This window comes from Biomphalaria glabrata, chromosome 10, assembly GCF_947242115.1.
Source record: "Biomphalaria glabrata chromosome 10, xgBioGlab47.1, whole genome shotgun sequence".
Classification (NCBI taxonomy): domain Eukaryota; kingdom Metazoa; phylum Mollusca; class Gastropoda; family Planorbidae; genus Biomphalaria; species Biomphalaria glabrata.
In genome coordinates this window covers 29,946,650-29,967,831 of record NC_074720.1, presented here as the reverse complement: position 1 = coordinate 29,967,831, position 21,182 = coordinate 29,946,650, and the positions used below count along the sequence as shown (strand labels likewise).

The following is a 21,182-nucleotide window of genomic DNA, read 5'->3' as shown; positions in this document are numbered from 1 at the left end:
TGCAAGCCCGGAACGAGACGGAGAGGCCAGTGCAAGAGTTGATACGGCGGAACGGTGTTATCGGAGAGATATTTGTACATTGTACGTGTTGCCAATTGTACAGTATTGGCTGTTATTTATTCAACTATTAAAGTGTTACGTTACTTTAAAGCCCTGAGTTGTCAAGTTCTTTAAGTTGGTGGTGTATGGTACAGTTTGCAGAGAGCCTGGATAGTGAGATTCGTAACAATATATATAATTTGACAAAACGTATATCAAATCGATCCGTCTCTATGTCAGCTACAATGATAATTAATTTTTTATATAGAAAAAAAGAAGAAGAATCTTTATTATACTTGAGAAAATATGTTTTATAGTGTAGAGATATAGGGCTGTGGAGATATTTTCCTTAGATAAGCTTTGTCTTTTTTATAGTATTTTTATTTAACTTATACAACCTTTTGATTTTCTTATACTTTACCTTTTAAACAACAATCTCCAAAGTATCCGTCCTTACAACCACTTGGACACGTTTTATTCACGGGATCACACAGCAATTCAGAAGCACAGTTATTCTCTACTATAGGGAGTAAAGTGTAAGTTAGATTCACAAGGTCAATGCAGTAAACATTTAATTTTAATGTATATAATTTTGTTAACAAAAGGAGTGTTTCCCAAACTATGTTCCGCGGAATCTAACTTAGATTCCGCGAGGTCTGAAAAGGTGTTCTCCGAGCTACTGTAATAATTAGCTACTAGAGCACCACTTATATTAATCTCTCTAAAAAAATAAGCAGAAGTGTTTTGCTAAATACCAAGAATGTGCGAAGTGTTCCGCTAAATACCAAGAATGTGCGAAGTGTTCCGCTAAATACCAAGAATGTGCGAAGTGTTCCACTAAATACCAAGAATGTGCGAAGTGTTCCGCTAAATACCAAGAATGTGCGAAGTGTTCCGCTAAATACCAAGAATGTGCGAAGTGTTCCGCTAGGGAAAACGTTTGGGAAACCCTAAGTTACTAAAAACAACTTTCCATTAGAACAATAATTTTCCTAGGCAAAACTTATTTTTTTAATTAATTGAAAATTTATATAAAATATGTATAGATAAATTTAATATTTATTCGATTAAAATTTAATAATAATAAATGTTTTATAACCCTACAATCTAGGCAACAATCTCCAACGAATCCCTGCAAACATCCAGTTGGACACGTTCTGTTTTGTGCATCACAATCCCTCTGGTCTGCACAATTATTTATAACTGTAGAATAAGTTGGATGGAGAAAAAGTCTTTAGTTTAAGCATTTTATAAGCTTTTTTCAACATTATGTTTGCTAACACTTACTGAAATAAAAAAGAAAAGAATGGATACTGATGGAAAGGTTGATTAAAACTTTCACCAAAGAAGTCTAATAATGAAAGTAATTATTATTATTATAAAGTAAATGATCTAATATTCATTCTCTGATATTGCAAGGGTAAAGCTTCGTTAGAGAGAAAGTAAATTTATTTAGTCCTTTAACAATGTCCATTGAGGAATTTTCTGATGATGTGGAAGCTTAACAGCAGAACCGCCATGTGATAGGCAACGAAAAATTATGTTTGGAATGTTAAGGAACTTAAACGTATCGGCAAGTTTACTTGTCATTATCCCTTCGTTTGTTATAACAACATGGTATATTCTTTTTTTTAATAGCTTCCATATTTGCTTGATCTCCAATCTTAGGTTCTTATATTTTCTTTTTTTTTTTTTTTCAATTTCAGTTTTCATTATATTTTGAGACAGTGGCACGGTGAAGGTACAGTGGTACGTAAGCTTAAAAATTGGGACTAGCCAAATATGTCCCGGAGAATATATTTTCTAGTTTACGAGATCTTAACGGGACGGACGGACGGACAGACATACCACACAAAACTAATAGCGTATATACCCCTTTCGGGAGCCGCTGATAAGGGAAAGAACTGCAATACTACTTCCACATCTCTCAAAACTGCAAGATGTATCTACTTTTTCTACATAAAAAAATTAATTACCACAAATTAACTAGCTTTTTCTTTGTACTGAATGTATTGACATCGAAAATGAATATTATGCAAAGTTTAGACTTGATTCTAGAACAAGAAGTGGGAGAAATAACGTGTACAAAATCTGTACTAAACAAAGTTGTTATAAACTGTGGAGATCTGCTATCTAGCTGAATGTCGTCTGACCATATTCTGCCCAGCGTCAAAACAACACAGTTTTTAATTTCCTTTTTTTTTTTTTTTGTATCACACATTCGCCTTTGTCGTATTGTCAATATATAATATATAATCCAGCAAACATCGATGGAGCAAGAAATCGGAAAGCGCAAATGGGGTTGGATTGGGCATACATTTGCAAAAATCAAAGGAAAGCATTAAGAAACCTACAAAAGAGACAGACCGGAAGACAAAAGAAAACATGAAGAAGATCTGTAGACAAAACCTAAGGAAGGACATGGACCTAGACATGTTTCACTAACGAATTAAAATGAAATAAAGAAATGAAATATATAAGTATATCTATCTATATGCTCCATCATGGACATACGCCAGTATGGATTATAAAGCAGTGAAGGGCAAACTTTTTTCTAGGAGCGGGACAAAAGCTTAAAGGAAATTTTTGCGGGCCAGAATCATTTTTATCTTTAAAAACATATGGAAATTAAACACATTTTATACATGAAGAAGCAATTGATTTAAAAACACTTAAATCAAATTTGGCTCGAATTTTGATGTTGTAATTCTTGGGAGTGAACTGTTGTGTTTATCAGTCAATCTATTTCTAGTACAACTTTTTCTAAAAGGCTATTACTGAAAGAAACAAAGCTGATTTTAAATGAATTCAGATGGAAACATTGCACAAACTCTACAAGCATAAGAAAAAAGCTCTCGATTTTTCCAGGACATTGCCTCGGATTATCTTCTTAAATTCCTAAAATCAGTCAGTAAAATTATACTCGTAGTAGTCAAGACATGTTTTGCATGCTGATTGTTCAATATTCAATGTGATATTGTCAACAAGTGGATTTTGTTCTTGTATCATAACATTGAATTGTTTCTCTGACAGAAGCTCTTTGAAAAAATGCAAAACTTGAATCAAATATTTCATGTTAAGCAGACTCATTTTTCTCATGGAAGAAAGATTCTGTTTTTTTTTTCCTTTTTTTTGTTACAGTTCCCTGAGAGAATAAAGAAGCAGCCTAAAATTATTCTTCTTTCGAAACTTAAAATTAATAATTTTTGTATGCTAGCAATGCTGATTTTTATTCCTATTAATTGTCTAATTATAATATAGATAATTTGTTTTTCAGGATAACCGTATAGTTTAAAACTTTTTTTTTATCCGGACATAAAACTTCCCAAACTTGAATCCGATATTGTTAAATAAATTCATCATTGGAATGAGGCTCCTGCATGTGGCTGTTATCTGATAACTTTCATATTTAAAAAAAAAAGATTAGCTAGACTAATAATTGTTTAAAACTTTATGTTTTCTTTAATCTTTGGTCCTTAGATGCACAAATGAGATATGAAATGATGAAATATTGAAATAAAATATTTATGAGAAAGTTCTTCTACGTCCCTATTAAAAGAACAAATACGACATTCGGAATCAACTCGTTTTTTTTTTTAATTCATCTTGGATTTTTTGGGCACTAAAATGAAGAAGTAATAGACAGCAAATAGACTGTCACTTTTTTTAGCGGCCTCCAAAAGAAGAAAAGACGCTACTAGTTTTGTGTGGCCTGTCTGTCCTCCATCTGTCCGTCCGTTTATCCCGTATAGATCCCAGAAACGAGAAGAGAAAGTGAAAATCAGACATCATCATATTTTAGATCATTCAAAGTTCTAATCCAACGGCTACTTTTTTCTTTTCCGAAAGTGAACCATCTAATTTTTTAAATTATCTATGAAGCAGATTTTTTTAAAAAAATACACCACTTTTCAATGAAAAACTTTAGGGGAGGTTAGTTTTTTTTAAATTTCACAGACTTCTTCATTAGTATATTAAGCTTCATTCATAGATTTTTGGTACAAAAAATTTGCATCTAAGGTCACAATGGTAAAAGTGTCAATGGATCATTATAAAATATATTTTCCATTTATTAAGTAACTCATGGAATATAATACTTATTCAAATGTTGTTTTTAAAAATAATTTTAATAAGAACTTCGTTTTAGTTGAAAATTAAAAAAAGGAACTACTTTTATAGCGCGTAGTTTTGACATATCTTCATGATACACTTGAATGCCATCTAAATTACACTCAATAGAGCCAGATGTAGATCTAGATTTGCATTTAAACGCATTAAACAATTTGAACAAAATTGGCATATATAAATTATTATGGAATATCTTCTTACAGTTTATTTATTATGTAAACAGTAGTATTACATTAAGAAGTGAATTTGATGCGAACAGCATAGTTCATTATTATCCAGTAGTAGGCCTATATTCTAGAGCTATAGTCTAGACCTATAAAGTAGATAGAGCGATTATGATCAGGATTAGTAGGCCTACTAGTGGGTAATGGTGCACTATGCTGTTCGCATGGGAAACCGGTTATTTGTGCGGGATCCAATATATTAATCGACATTGTAGGAGAGAGGTACGTATCTGAGACCAGTAGCGTCACTAGGATGGCGCGAAGGGTGTGGTCGCACTGGGTGAAACCATTTTGGGGATGACAACAAAGTTGAAAAATGGAAAAAATATATCTTGGCAGAACAGACACATCGGAAAAGATAATTATAGTAAAATCTCTACATACATGCCCAAACATGTCTAGACACGACTAAATGGTAGTTTAAGTTTAAACGTCAAAGCACTACGTTATATCACTTTAGTCTTAAAATATAACAAAAGAAACCTGTTCAGGTGACGTTAAGTCTGTTTTTAATTTTAATTTAATATCATTGTAAAATTTGCAATAACTGTCATAAACAGTGGGATTTTATAACAGAATTGACACTCATTTTACATTTGAGTAAAAATCAATAATAGTTGGAAATCAGCTCACTGTATTTGTATTTGTGTTGTCCTGTTGCTTTTATGTGAAAAAAAAACGCCCAAATGATTTAATTACAATTTTATTAATTTAAACGATCAAAACAAGACTATAGATTAAATTTTCCTGGTCCATTTGTCCATTTGTGATTTCGATGTGGGGCCCCTCTGAGTTTGTGTGATAACACAAACTCTTTTTGTAATCTTGTTTTGTGAATATTTAACGTTAACCCTAATTAGTGGGCTGCGTTTATGCCAATTTGAAATCAGCAGATGTATCAAGTCTCAAATTATATAAATTAAAATAAATAAATATTATTCTTAGGATACAACTTGAATGTGAACACATATGTGTTTTGAATATTTAATACAACATTTGTCGGCCGAATTAAACCTTTCCGTTGTCCGGACCTATCCCGCAGGCCGTAGTTTAAAATGATTGGCTTAGAGGGACTTCTTATGGTCAACAGTTAAACCTGACAGGGCACCTATCCAGTATGGGAGACGAACGTATGCCAAAAGCAGTCTTTTTTTTTTTTTTAGCTGAACGGTGTTCGACGTAACCTAAGAGCCCTATGGAAACACTTTAAAGACCAACTAAGGCGCCAACTTGTTTTAACTGATATAGAAGAGAGCACCTGGTTGCATGTGGCTTCAAAACGAGACAGCTGGAGGTCACTTACAAAGGCCGAGTGATAAAGAACAAATCAAAAGACAATCTGCTGCCTAGGACAGATGTAGACGGTGAAAAGAAAATCTAAATCGACCGCGGGCGGACAATGGTTATGCCTGCGCTGGACGTGATAATATGTAGGTCACAGATGGGGCTGCGTAGCCTTGGGAAATACTGCATTCCTCAATCATCTTCAGACTCATAAGACAAGCCTTATTATATGCTATCTAAAAATGCTAACATAATATTGTACCTTTAAGCTAGTCACATGAAATGCATAACCCACCCTTACCGATACCTTCAGAGCAGAAAGCAATGCCATATTGAATTAAAAGAAACATTGAAATAATTTCTTATTATTTATTTAATTGCATGTTTTTACAAAGGTTATATCAACGTGAATCGTCTGTATTTCTGTTACAGTGATAATGACTTAATTTTGTAATATAGAGAAAATAATAACCTTATTAACATAATAATCTTCATTATCCGTAAGAAAATATGCTGTACAGTATTGAGATATATGGCTATAATTGTGGAGCTATTTCTCTTAGATATTTTTTTTCTTTTTTTTTTCTTTGTTTTAATCATACAACTTGTAGATTATTTAAATATTTTACCTTTTAAACAACAATCTCTAAAGTATCCGTCCTTACAACCACTTGGACACGTTTTATTCACGGGATCACACAGCAAGTCAGAAGCACAGTTATTCTCTACTATAGGGAGTAAAGTGTGAGTGGCATTCACAAGATCAATATAATAAACATTTAATTTTAATGTATAGAATTCTGTTAACAAAAGGATTGTTTCCCAAACTGTGAACCCAAAGTGAAAAGGAGTTCACGAACTACTGGAAAACGTAACTACTAGATCACCACTTGAATTACACTCTCTAAAAGAAAGGCAAAGTGTTCCGCTAAATACCAAGAATGTGCGAAGTGTTCCGATAAATACCAAGAATGTGCGAAGTGTTCCGCTAAATACCAAGAATGTGCAAAGTGTTCCGCTAAATACCAAAAATGTGCGAAGTTTTCCGCTAAATACGAAGAATGTGCGAAGTGTTCCGCTAATACCAAGAATGTGCGAAGTGTTCCGCTAATACCAAGAATATGCGAAGTTTTCCGCTAAATAACAAGAATGTGCGAAGTGTTCGCTAAATAACAAGAATGTGCAAAGTGTTCCGCTAAATACAAAGAGTTTGCGAAGTGTTCCGCTAAATACCAAGAATGTGCGAAGTGTTCAGCTAAATACCTAAATGTGTGAAGTGTTCCGCTAAATACCAAAATGTGCGAAGTGTTCGCTAAATATCAAGAATGTGCGAAGTGTTCCGCTGAATATATAGAATGTGCGAAGTGTTGCGCTAAATACCAAGAATGTGCGAAGTGTTCCGCTAAATACAAAGAATGTGCGAAGTGTTCCGCTAAATACCAAGAATGTGCGAAGTGTTCCGCTAAATATCAAGAATGTGCGAAGTGTTCCGCTAAATACCAAGAATGTGCGAAGTGTTCCGCTAAATACCAAGAATGTGCGAAGTGTTCCGCTAAATATCAAAATGTGCGAAATGTTCCGCTAAATATCAAAATGTGCGAAGTGTTCCGTTAGGGAAAACGTTTGGGAAACACTGAGTTACTAAAACATCAACATTTCATCAGAACAACTATTTTTCAAGGCAAAACCAAATCTTTTTTAAATTAATTACAAATTACTAAGAAATTATCTATGGCCTCCTTCAGTCACGAAGCGACTATGGATCATCTCAAGGAAAAGAGATGATTGCCTGGACATTAGCTGTGGTCGGAACGATGTCGCCCACACATCAGTCACCCCTCCCCCTCTCCACGCAGCTGTTTCTAAAGGAACGGCAGTGCCGAAACAGTTTGGGGTTTAGCGCTGTCGCAGGTTCTGCCAGGATGTAGCACTTTGTGCTGCAAACTGCCTTAGGGTCGCCAGCTCCTGAAGCCTTTCCCATGATTGGGTATAGCTGCAAGGCAAAAGAGGTTTGAATTTTAATTCAGAGTTTTCCTTCTCAAAGGTAGGTAGCCAGCCATGGCTAACAAGCTCCACCTGCCCGAAGCTTACTGGTTAAGGCGCCAGTTACTCGCCTTTGCCCTTCTCCTGTTAGTGAGAACAGTTTCAAATATGTATAGTTAAATTTTAGATTTATTTCGATGTAAAGTTTAATAATAAAGGTTTTATAACGCTACAATTTAAGCAACAGTCTCCAACGAATCCTTCCAGACATCCAGATGGACACGTTCTGTTGTGTTCGTTGCATTCGCTCTCGTCAACACAATTGTTTAGAACTGTAGAATAAGTAGAATTGAATAAAAAGTCTATAGTTTGAACATTATATGAGTTTTTACAACATTATATTTCTTAAAAGCACATTATTTTGTTTTAGTATAAACATTAATACATTCTACAATAGACATTAATGGAACGAGGTCCACTTTATGCATATTAAATAGGTGTACTTTTTACTATCCGGTTTAATATCCGGTAGTGATAAATATCGCCGAATAGTGAAAAAATGCCGAATATTCGGCAGAGGCCGGAGCCGGAGCGAAGATCCGGTGCACCCCTAGTAAATACCAACATCAGCGTTACTCAGGTCCAGGTGAGTTGATTCAGAGTCGAAGGAAGGAAGCCTGCTTATTGCTTGGGGCGAGGAGTTTTGATCTTGTTTTTAACGCTTTCATCTTACACAATTTGGAAATGCTCTGCAGTGCAGTCCATGGCCTCCATTCGTCTGGGCAGGTATAACCTTATGATGTAAGACTTGGGGTAAAGTAAAGTTCCCCTTTCAGACCTTGTGGTCTATTAGACAGAAGACGTGGCCTGCGGTTAACGAGGGTGTCACGTGGCCAGCACAACGACCGACAGCTTTTACTTTTTCCCAACTTAAGTCAGGTACCCTTTAGAGCTGGATTGACTCAGAGGCGCCCGATGATCCCGAAGTTAAAAATCCCAGTCTTAACCAGGATTCGAACCCCGGATCTTGGTTCTTCTTGGATCTTGATGATTTTATTGCCAGACAATTTGTATAAAGGATGTTACTTTACCTCTGGTTATATTTTTTTTAAAGTCATCTTTTAATTTTCTGTGGTTTATCGTGACATTCTGATTCCGAAATATTTATAGAGCGTTGCAGAGTTCAACTGTTAATTGCTTTCAGATATATTGATAGTAATTGCTGCTTTGGCTTTTCAAATTCTTATTATGTAATACTCTAATTAAGGTATTTAGGTTTTGTACCGTTTCATCATTTAAGATTCTCTATCCTATACTCTTAAGCGAGCAATTCTTGTATATTTATATATATTCTTGTATATATATATTATATTGTATATATATATGTATTATATATATATATATATATATATATATATATATATATATATATATATATATATATATATATATATATATATATATATATATATATATATATATATATATATATATATATATATATTTATATATATATATATATATCCTATACTCTTAAACGAGCAATTCTTGTATGTATTTATATATAATATCAGGTGACCGAGCCTCGCTCGGATGAATAATTTGTTAAGGAAGGATATATACCCGAAGTCATTTTGAGAATATTTTTGTACCAGGTGGCCGAACCTCGCTCTGTTAAATAATTTCGGAAGGTTATATACCCGAAGTCATTTTGGGAATATTCTTGTAATTACGAAAATGAACGATCGGATAAAGACTACTAATCTGAAGAGTTGTTTTAGTGTTCTGTTAGTTCTAATTGTAGGCCTAATTGTACATGTCGATTAAATTTAAAGTCTTTTAAGTCCTCCTACAGTCTAGACAAACTACAGCTCACGTCCGTCTTATAGTTTTACAATCTATCTTTTGCGTAAAACTATTGTAGGCTTACTATTATTGGCTTGGAAGAAAGTCTTTGCAATGTAACTTCTCTACGTTATAGGGTAAAACATGCACTTAGTGACAAAGTAAAATGGCGCATTTTTTCTTATTAGACTTAAATCATGGCATTAGTTTTCTAAAGAAACGTTTCCGTGGGGCACCTCTGTTACGCCAAACAATATGCTCGTTACCCATACGGGATACGTGCCCTGCCCAGCCTGACAGTCGGACTATAGGAAGTTCATACCGGCTTTTGCCATCCATCCATCCTTGTGGTACTATGGCCTGCTTTTACACATCCATCCATTCAGATCTCTCCTGGCCCTAACTCCAAGCTTTTTACCGAGGTTTATAGTTAAATCAAAAGAGGCTGCAGTGTACTCAAACTCGTTGACCGCTAGATGGATATCATGTTTAGTGTGAGCAAGTAAGGCGTAGAGAAGCTGTGTTATGACCAGTTCCTTTGTTTTGGTACAGGAGAGGTAGACACTGAAGCATGAACACATGGTAATAATTCACCAGCAAAATAATAATAATAATAAGGCTTGTCTTAGAGTCCGAAAATTAATGAGGATTGCAGCTGTGACCTACATATCTTGCCACATCCAGGGCAAGCATAACCATTGTCCGCGATGCTCGATTAAGATTTTCTTTTAGCGTCTGCGTCTGTCCTCGGCAGCAAATTTTCTTTTGGTCTCAAATGTGTATCCGCGGCCTTTGTATAGAGGGAATTCTTTAAGTCCGACAGTTACGCTGGACAGAGCAGTATCCTATATGGGAGACGAATCTTAGACGAACGCATGCCAAAGGCAGTGTTTTTTTTGGTGAGCTAAAAAGTGGTTGACGTAACACCGAAACCCTTAAAAGACCAGCTTATGGCGCAAACTTGACTTAGCTGACATAGAAGAGAGCACATGATTGCATGCAACCTCAGAACGAGACAGCTGGAGGTCACCAGCAAAATAAACAACAAAGTAAAAGGTATCTACACCGCTCTACACAATTAAAGTGTAAACAACTTATTAAGCACTTAAAACACAATAACTAATCATATATCGGCACATTTAATTTCATTACTTTTCTTTCATAGTTCTATAATAAATCAATCTACATTAAGATGGTGCGCAAATGTTTCATTAGGTCTATTGATTCTTTAGAACTCGTTATTGTTTGCAAAGAAATATTTTAGTGTACTGCGGTAAGCCTAGTGACGTAAGCAGCGTTTTTCCCGTTTACGTCATGGAAAATTTTCATTCATAAAATATTTTAGCCAAAACTAATTTTTCGATAATGAGGCATTTTCAAACCGATATAACGGTCGACCTCGAGTTTTCCCGATGTGGCCAATGAGTTGAGAATTTTTTTCTCACTATTATGCACATACCATGAACTTTTAAAGAAAATCGTTAGAGCCGTTTTCGAAATAAAATTTATATATATATATAAATATAAATATATATACATACATACATACATACATACAAGAATTGCTCGCTTAAGAGTATAGGAATTTATATATATATATATATATATATATAAATTTTATTTCGAAAACGGCTCTAACGATTTTCTTTAAAAGTTCACGGTATGTGCATAATAGTGAGAAAAAAAATCTCAACTCATTGGCCACATCGGGAAAACTCGAGGTCGACCGTTATATCGGTTTGAAAATGGCTCATTATCGAAAAATTTATTTTGGCTAGAATGTTTTATGAATGAAATTTTCTGTATGACGTCAATGGGAAAAAAAACTTGACACCGCTTACGTCACTAGGCTCACAGCAGTACACTAAGACTTTTCTTCGCAAACAAGAACAAGTTTTAATGATTCAATTGGCGTAATTAAACATTTGCGCACCATCTTATTGTACATTGATCCATTAGGAATTTATGGAAGAAAAATAATGAAATTAAATATCTAAATGTAAGATTAGTTATTGTGTTTTAAAGGCTTTATAAGTTGTTTACACTTTAATTGCTTACACCCGTAGGTAGCTTTTACTTTGTTATTATTTTGCTGGTGAATTATTGCAATGTGTTTAAGCTTCGAAGTCTGCTGTCCAATACCAAAACATAGGAAATGGTCATAACACAGCATATTTATGCCTTACTTGCACAATCAGGGCCGGCCCTAACATTTGCGGGGCCCTATGTGAAATGTGAGAATTGCGCGCGGACCAGTAAGGGTAGAGATAAAGATAATAAGTGAAAATAAAGATTTTGTATTAGAAAATAAATTCGTATTTGCATTACATTTTTATTAAATGAAAGCTGACGATGCCGTTTTTTTATATCACGCGTAGGACTGGCGTTTACCATATTGATTGACACCCCAAAGTGACAATTTTGTCTTTTTAAGGATATTTTTATGAGTTTCAGGAGATTTCCAGGAGCTCCTTGAAAACAAGGAGACCACGGGAACCCTATTATAAATTATAATGGTTTAATTTAATAATTTACACATAGAATTAGCGCGGGGCTTTTGAACCTTCGGAGTCCACCACTGTGACAGCATAGGCCTAGGGCTGGCCCTGATGATATCCAGCTCGCGGTCAACGAATTTTCATCACGCTGCTGCCTTTTTTTTATTTGTTAACCTATAAACCTCGGTAAAACAGAAGTCATGTTACAAAAGTCATCCAATAAAACCTACTCAGCCCAAAGATCACTGCGCATAGACATCCCTTAAAGTGGTAGATAACTTCACATTATCTGGGAAGCATTTTATCAATTAACGCATTGCTTTAAAGAGAGGTTGATATGTGATCATGGATAGTCGTGCATTTGGACGCCTCCAAGCGAGAGTGTGGCGAAATAAATCGCTCCTCCTGTCTACAAAATTCAGTGTCAACCAGTATTCTCTCAACCCCTCTATGTGGATCTGAGACATGAGTACTTTATAGAAAGCAACTAAGACTTCTTGAACGACTTCACCAAAGACCACAATACAAACAACGATATTCTTGCAAAATGGTATGAAATTCGAGTCCGAAGATAAGTGAGGAATGCAGTATTTCCCTTTGCTGTGCAGCCCCAACTGTGACCTACATATTTTGCCACATCCAGGGCAAGCATAACCATTGTCCGCAGGTGGCCGATTTAGATTTTCTTTTCGCCGTCTGCGTTTGTTATCGGCAGCAGATTTTCTTTTGGTCTCAAATGTGTATCTCGCGGCCTTCGTGAGAGACCTCCAGCTGTCTCGTTCTGAGGCCGCATGCAACCAGGCGCTCTCTTCTATGTCAGCCAAGGAAAGTTGACGACTAGGCTGGTCTTTGAAGAATTTCCGTGGAGCGCCTCTGTTACGTCGACCACATTTTAGCTCACAAAAAAAGACTGCCTTTGGCATTCGTTCGTCTCCCATACGGGATACGTGCCCTACCCAGTGCAACTGTCGGACCATAAGAAGTCCCACTATACTGTCCATACCGGCGTTGGCAAGGACATGGCTGTATGTAGTGCTGTCCTGCCACCGTATGTCCATGATGGAACGCAAGCATCTTTTGTGAAAGCACTCAAGAAGTCTTAGTTTTTTCTTTAAAGTGTCCATGTCTCAGAGCCATAATAAATATACTAATTGCAGTATTAAATGTCATGAAGTAACCATTTTAGAAGTTATACTGCAAAGACTTTCTTACAAGCCTATAATAGCCCAATAGTTCTACATGAAAGAAGCAATGTAAAACGTTAAGACGTGAGCTGTGGTTTTCTATAGGCCTACTATTGGAGGGACTTTCTATTCTAATCGCCATGTACAATTACATTGAGAACTGAAAGAACTAAAAAGCAACTCTTCGGATTGATAGTCTTTACCCGATAGTTCATATTCGTAATTACAACAATATTCCCAAAATAACTTCGGGTAAATATCCTTCCTTAACAAATTATTCATCCGAGCGAGGCTCGGTCACCTGATATTATCCTATACTCTTAAGCGAGCAATTCTGGCATATATATATATATATATATATATATATATATATATATATATATATATATAAATTTTATTTCGAAAACGGCTCTAACGATTTTCTTTAAAATTTCACGGTATGTGCATAATAGTGAGAAAAAAATTCTCAACTCATTGGCCACATCAGGAAAACTCGAAGTCGACCGTTATATCGGTTTGAAAACGGCCCATTATCGAAAAATTAATTTTGGCTAGAATGTTTTATGAATGAAATTTTCTATATGACGTCAATGGGAAAAAACTTGACGCCGCTTACGTCACTAGGCTCACAGCAGTACAATAAGACTTTTCTTCGCAAACAAGAACAGGTTTTAATGATTCATTTGGCGTAATTAAATATTTGCGCACCATCTTATTGTACATTTTAATGAAATTAAATATCTTTATGTATGATTAGTTATTGCGTTTTAAAGGCTTTATAAATTGTTTACACTTTAATTGCTTACACCCGTAGGTAGCTTTTACTTTATTATTTTCTGATGAATTATTGCAATGTGTTTAAGCTTCGAGGTCTACTGACTGTCCCATTATCTATACCTTACTTGCACAACCAGGGCCGGCCCTAACATTTTGGGGGGCTTTATGTGAAATGGATTGCGCGCGGACCAGTAAGGGTAGGGATAAGGATAATAAGTGAAAATAAAGATTTTGTATTAGAAAATAAATTCGTATTTGCATAACATTTTTATTAAATGAAAGCTGACGATGCCGTTTTTTTCATATCACGCGTAGGACTGGCGTTTACCATATTCATTGACACCCCAAAATGATAATTTTGTCTTTTGAAGGACATTTGTATGAGTTTCAGGAGATTTCAAAACAAGGAGACCACGGAAACCCAATTATAATGGTTTAATTTAATAATTTACACCTAGAATCAGCGCGGGGCTTTTGAATCTTCGGGGTCCACTGCGGCAGCATAGGCCTAAGGCTGGCCCTGATGATATCCAGCTCGCAATCAACGAATTTTCATCACGCTGCTTCTTTTTTTTTTTTGGTTAACCTATAAACCTCGGTAAAACAGAAGTCATGTTCCAGAAGTCACCCAATAAAACCTACTCAGCCCAAAGATCACCGCGCATAGACTTCCCTTAAAGTGGTAGATAACTTCACATTATCTGCGAAGCATAGTATCAAATGACGCATTGCTTTAAAGAGAGGTTGATATGTGATCAGGGATAGTCGTGCTTTTGGACGCCTCCAAGCGAGAGTGTGGCGAAATAAATAGCTCCGTCTGTCTACAGAAATCATTGTCAACCACCGATTCTCTCAACCCCTCTATATGGATCTGAGATATGAGTACTTTATAGAAAGCAACTAAGAATTATTGAACGACTTCACCAAAGACCGCAATATAAACAGCGATATTCTTGAAAATGGTATGAACTTCTTATAATCCGACAGTCACGCTTTGCAGGGCACTTATTCCGTAAGGGAGACGAACATATTTTTGGCAATCTTTTTTTTAGTAAGCTGAAAGGTTGACGGAGTAAAAGAGATGCCTAACAATAACGCTTCTTTAGAATACTAACGCGATGTTTTTAAGTCTCTTAGGAAAAAATGCGCAATTTTACTTTGTTACTAGGTGCACCTTTTACACTATAACGTAGAGATTTTGCATCACCTGATGATTCTTACTAAAGCCATAATATTAAGGCTTGTCTTCGAGTCCGAAAATTAGTGAGGAATGCAGTATTTCCCGTGGTTGCGCAGCCCCAGCTGTGACCTACATATTTTGCCACATCCAGGGCAAGCATAACCATTGTCCGCAGGTGGTCGATTTAGATTTTCTTTTCGCCGTCTCGCTTTTCTTTTGGTCTCAAATGTGTATCCCGCGGCCTTCGTGAGTGACTTCCAGCTGTCTCGTTCGGAGGCCGCATACAACCAGGTGCTCTCTTCTATGTCAGCCAAGGAAAGTTGAAAGCTGGTCTTTGAAGCGTTTCCGTGGGGCGCCTCTGTTACGTCGACCACCATAAAAAGACTGCCTTTGGCATACGTTCGTCTCCAATACGGGATACGTGCCCTACCCAGTGCAACTGTCGTACCAAAAGAGGTCCCTCTATTCTGTCCATACCTGCGTTGGCAAGGACATCGCTGTTTGTAGTGCGATCATGCCACCGTATGTCCATGATGGAGCGCAAGCATCTTTGGTGTAAGCACTCAAGAAGTCTTAGTTGTTTTCTGTAAAGTGTGCCTGTCTCAGAGCCATAATGAATATATTAAGTGCAATATTAAATGTCAGAAAGTAACCATTTTAGAAGTTACACTGCAAAGACTTTCTTCCAAGCCTAAAATAGCCCAATAGTTTTCCGCGAAAGAAGCAATGTGAGCTGTGGTTTTCTATAGGCCACCTGTTGAGGGACTTTCTATTCTGATCGCCATGTACAATTACATTGAGAACTGACAGAACGAAAAAGCAACTCTTCGGATTGATAGTCTTTACCCGATCGTTCATTTTCGTAATTACAACAATATTCCCAAAATGACTTCGGGTATATATCCTTCCTTAACAAATTATTCATTCGAGCGAGGCTCGGTCACCTGATATTAATAATAATTCTCTTCATGGCCCAACCATGCCTAACACCACCAAAAGTTATGGAAAGATAACTCTCTTATTTCTGCAGGTCGAACTAGAGTTACCCCACGTAACTTTTGCGGCGAAAAAAAAGAGGGGGGAGAACCAGTAATCTTTACTGTATTCACTCGTCACTAAATAGTATGGCCGGACTTAACCTTTGCGGGGCCCTATGCAAAACAGATTTTGCGGGTCTCAGTTTGGGTGGGGGTTAATGATAATAAGTGAAAATTAATAGTTTGTATAAAAAAATAAATTCATCTTTGGATTTTATTCATTCCTTACTACGTACAGAATTACTTTACGAGCCTTGCGTGTAGCGAAGTCATACAGTAAATAAAATTTTTTTTTACCTACATAGATCACGCTCAGTGACATAAATACCAAATGTTTCAATCTATCTTAGGGAATTTTTGACCTCAAATAATTCTTCATTAGTTTGAGGCACGAGAAGATTCTTTCACCAGATTCCACAAATACGGGTAACGCATAATGCCGTTTTTTTATCGCGCGTAGGATTGACGTTTTCAATATTGAATGACACCTCAAAATTACAATTTTGTCTATATTTCAGGAGATTTTATGAGTTTTCAAAAGATATTTTCCGGAGATTTCCAGGACTTTTTCGTATATTTTGCAATGTCAGGATATTTCCAGGAGCTCCTGGTAAATCAGAAGGCCGCGGAAAATCTGTTTTAAGTTCTAAAATTGTTTCATTGAATAATTTACACCTAGAATTAGCGTGGGGGCCTATCCCATACAAAAACAAAGGAGATGGTCATGACGGAGCTACTCTATGCCGATGATTGCGCCCTGCTAGCTCACAATGAACATGACCTCCAGAACGCGGTAAACGAATTTGCATACGCTGACGCCTCTTTCGGTCTATGTATAAACCATATTCCCACGGATCCTCCAACCTCTAGTTTAACAAACTTTCATATGCGACTCAAACCAAGAATGCCATGTTGTTGTCTTATTATACAGCCACATTTTCTATATAAAATAAATATGTTGGCTTATTAACATGTTCAACAAAAAAGTAAAGATATGTTCACTTTCCTGGTAGATTCTACATTCAGAGTCCAATTTCATAAACTCACAATGTTAAATCATGATACCAAGCCGTCATCGAAAAAGTGAAGGCGTCCAAAAGCGCTACTAGCCCTGGCCAGACGGTTATCAACATCCCTTGAAAGTGAGGCGTCATTTGACACTATACTACCCAGATATGTGAAGTGGTCTACCACATTAAGGGGCTGTCCGTTTACGGCAGTGATGCCCAAAATACGGCCCGCGGGCCAGACCTGGATGTGTCAAAATATGTTGGTCTGAGCTGGGGCTGCGCAGCCAAGGGAAATACTGCATTCCTCACTAATCTTCGGACTCGAAGACTAGCCTTATTATTATTACTAAGCATAAGTTTGCCATTAATTATAATAGTATAAAAATTGATTTAGATCTTGATTTATTTTTTAATTCAATATTTTAATTAAGTGTAGTATTTTTAGATCTATGTTATTAAAAATAAACAAAAAGAAACTTACTTTTTCTTATCAAATCGCAGAAAGAAGAGCTTTATACCCATATTGAGCTGTGAATAAGTTGCGTGGTTTGCTATTTCGCGGCTGTGTATATGTGTTGAAGTTAATTTCTAATTGTCGCGCCTATCTTTTTTTTTTCTGCGTCATAGCAATGTTTTCTAACTTAACCTCCATCAAAGGCCCATGCCGACCAGCAAAATGATGAGGCCAAACACAGCCTCGAGGACATCAAAGCAGTCCATGCCGCTCGTGCATTGCAGAAAGTACGGTCTAACATTTTGCAAATGATAACACATACAGTGTATTTTTTTTTATTTTTTTTTTGTTGATATTCTTGATGAATTTCAAAGAAAATTAATTGTAATAAGAATTTAAAAAAAAACACAAGAAAACGTGTTCGGGCCTTTGTGTCTTGCTGCTGTTACTTTTTTAAAAAGTTGTCTGCGTTACATTTTTTTTTCTTTGGTCGCGACCAGACCGGCCCATTTGGTACCGACCCACCGGGCATTTGCCCGTTTGCCCATATAGCCAGTCCGCCCCTGGTGAGATGTATAAACTAAATGTGTTGTACTTATAACGAATGTTGCATTCTTTACCGTGCAGGCAACATTCTCCTTGGTATCCTTCTTGACAACCTGTAGGGCAAGTCTTGTTCACTGGATCGCAGGTCTCATTGTTCAGGCAATGGCTTTCAACTGTCAAAGTTCAAAGCAACAAGCAGAATATAAAAAAAGAAATGCACATTCAAAGTCATATCTCTAAATACTGTATGATTTGTTTTCTTTTTTTTTTACATATCAAACAAAATTAATTTATTACCACTAGTTTATTCATTAATTGATTTTTTTTTATTCAATCATGTTTTTTTTTTTTTTTTGGGGGGGGGGGGAGGGGACAATAATTGTGTAATATTTCAAGCTGATCCAGGAAAGGTAACTTGTAAAATCTTGGATATACTGAAAGAAGGAGCGAGTGGATATAAGCTATTTTTAGCTCTCAGCATTCATTCAAAAAAAAAAACAACCAAAGTATACATATGTGTAACTATTTCTTAAAATAAATTGTCTCAATGAACAAAGTTTGAACAAAGTACAAAATATCTTTTACATTTAGACAATAAATGATGCATACATTTCTAAAGGCAGCACTAGGGACCAGATTTGTAATGAGAGTAGATAGTGAATAAAATATAACGAAACTATGGGATTGCAACGAGAAGGGCTGAAACCCACCCCTCCGCCTCGCAGCAACACAGTAGTAAGCGAGCTAGCCTCTAGACCAGAGGTTCTCAAACTTTTCTGACCAGAGGACTCCTTGAAATAATCAAAACTTGCCCACGGACCCAAAATTGAAAATGCTGCATAATAGCAAATTATATTGTGGTTAAAACGTTAGTTTAAAATACAATTTTCAAATATTGATAAGGTTAGTGAGATTTTAGGAGTGCATATGTGTCCGGGTCCATTTAGCGAACCACACTTTGAAATGAAGACAAATGTCTAGTTGGTTTCTTGTAGTTATGAACACATTCATTACGTTCATGGATCCGTGGTGTACAGTGTTGACAAGATTGAAGTGGTACCTTTGTTCAGACATTGGTTTATTTTTCAGTTTGTGGATATTTCAATAAGTTGCTTCTGTTTTAGTAAGAATTTATCTTTGATTGGGATCTGGGTTTGTTCAAATCATATCTTTGGTTTAGGCTGTCAAAGAATAATTAATAATAGACATCATGGGCGTAGACAAGATATTTTTTTCCGGGGGGGGGGGGGGGTTGGGGGGAATTTGTTTCTCCCCGCCACCCTCAGCCCCCCCCCCCCCGCAGAAAAAAAAGATATTTTATATATGTATATATATATATATAATAAATCTTTATTACATTCTGACTCTTCATTCTTTCGGAAGACATTATCCTTGAATAGGTTCTTCCTGGAGTTAGTGGAAAACTTATAGACTCCCAGCCATTGAAAGCAATGGGGTCTGCCAGCGCGGAGCGGAGCACCGCCGCCAAGCACTATTTCCGGTATTGAAAACCTCAATAATGCAAAATGCATTATTCTGCTATTAAAAAGTTTTATTTAAAAAATTGTGCTATTCTTACTTACTTAGATCCTCCCGCGCCGTTAGAATTAGGTGACTGTAGTTTGCTTTAGATTTTATATCGAAAATGGAAGTTTTATCGTCAAAATCATCTGTTGTGGGGTTTTAAACCTCCAGAGATTTTTTTAATCCTATTTAGCTATGCTCATAGAATTTGGTGAGTGTAGTTTGCTTTAGAATAATATTGAAGAGGGGGCTTTCAACCTCAAAACTCTCTATAGGGGGATTTTAAACTCGAAAACATCTGGAGTGGTTTTAAACTTTAAAAAAAAACCATCTGGAAGAGAGGATTTAAACTTAAAACTCCCCTTTGGCTTGGCTAAGCTCAAAGAATTTTAGTGTGTAATTTACATTTTGTTTTATATTGAAGATGTATTTTTTTTAGCATCAAACTCCAAATGAAGGGGGGTTTAAACTCAAAACCCTCTTTGACTACGCTCATAGCATTTTGAGTCTGTAATTTGCTTTTTTTTTATAGAAGAGGTATCTTTTCGGTTCAAACTCCGCTGAAAGGGGGGGGGGGTAAACTTAAAACCCCTTTGGTTACTCTCAAAGATTTTTTAGTGTGTAATTTGTTTTTTTTAATATTGAAGAGGTATTTTTTTAGCTTTAAACCCATCTGAAAAGGGGGGGGGGAGGGTTTAATTCAAAACTTAAAAGCCCCTTTGGCTACACTCATAGAATTTAGAGTGTGTAATTTGCTTTTTTTTTTTTGAAGGGTATTTTATAGCTTTAAACCTCGCTGAAACCCCCTTTGGCTACGCTCATAGCATTCTCAGTGTGTAATTTCCTTTTTTATATTCAAGAGGGGGTTTTATAGTTAATTTTGGAGGGGGTTTTAAAATCAAAACCTTCCTTAGCTATGATCTTGGAATTTGGGGATTGTCATTTGCATTATTTTTTGTTTGTTTTGTTTTATAGAAGAGGGGAATTGGATTGCAGAACCCCCTGCTAGGGGGTTTAAACTCAAACCCCCCTTGGCTGCGCTGGGGCAAGTGATGGTTTAGTATTAAAATCTCACCTAAAATAAACAAAATCAAAGCAAAAAATCAGTCACTAAAGTCCGTCTCCCCCCCCCCTTGAGGGGGGAATTTCATTTCGTGGGGTGTTTGAACCCCAATCCCCCCCCCCCTGGCTACGCCCATGATAGACATATCAAACTGTGGTGAGTAATGAGTTAATTATTGCTCAAATTATCCGAGTGACTTTAGCCGAAAAAAGTTATTTCAATTGTATATAATTTATATCTTTCTGCGGACCCCTTTTCACCTGAGGGGTCAGCAAACCACGATTTGAGAACCACTGCTCTAAACCACAGAGATGTCCTTAAAAACATCTGATCCAAGGCATCTTGCATGCATGCAATTACCAGCCTAGTAGTCAATGGCCTCATGCTCTGCCTACTCGACTTTACC

At 36.3% G+C, this 21,182-nt stretch overlaps 1 protein-coding gene across 1 annotated transcript in view; it reads right to left on the bottom strand.

Annotated features, from left to right (window-relative positions):
- Positions 1-21,182, bottom strand: part of LOC106080072 (uncharacterized) — a 92,306-nt gene that overhangs the window by 24,880 nt on the left and 46,244 nt on the right. The window contains exons 16-20 of the mRNA XM_056043157.1: positions 18,264-18,362; positions 7,892-7,990; positions 6,305-6,403; positions 1,144-1,242; positions 461-559 (exon numbers count right to left, since the gene is read on the bottom strand). Of these exons, the coding sequence (XP_055899132.1) occupies positions 461-559; positions 1,144-1,242; positions 6,305-6,403; positions 7,892-7,990; positions 18,264-18,362 (495 nt within the window). The remainder of the gene's footprint in view (positions 1-460; positions 560-1,143; positions 1,243-6,304; positions 6,404-7,891; positions 7,991-18,263; positions 18,363-21,182) is intronic.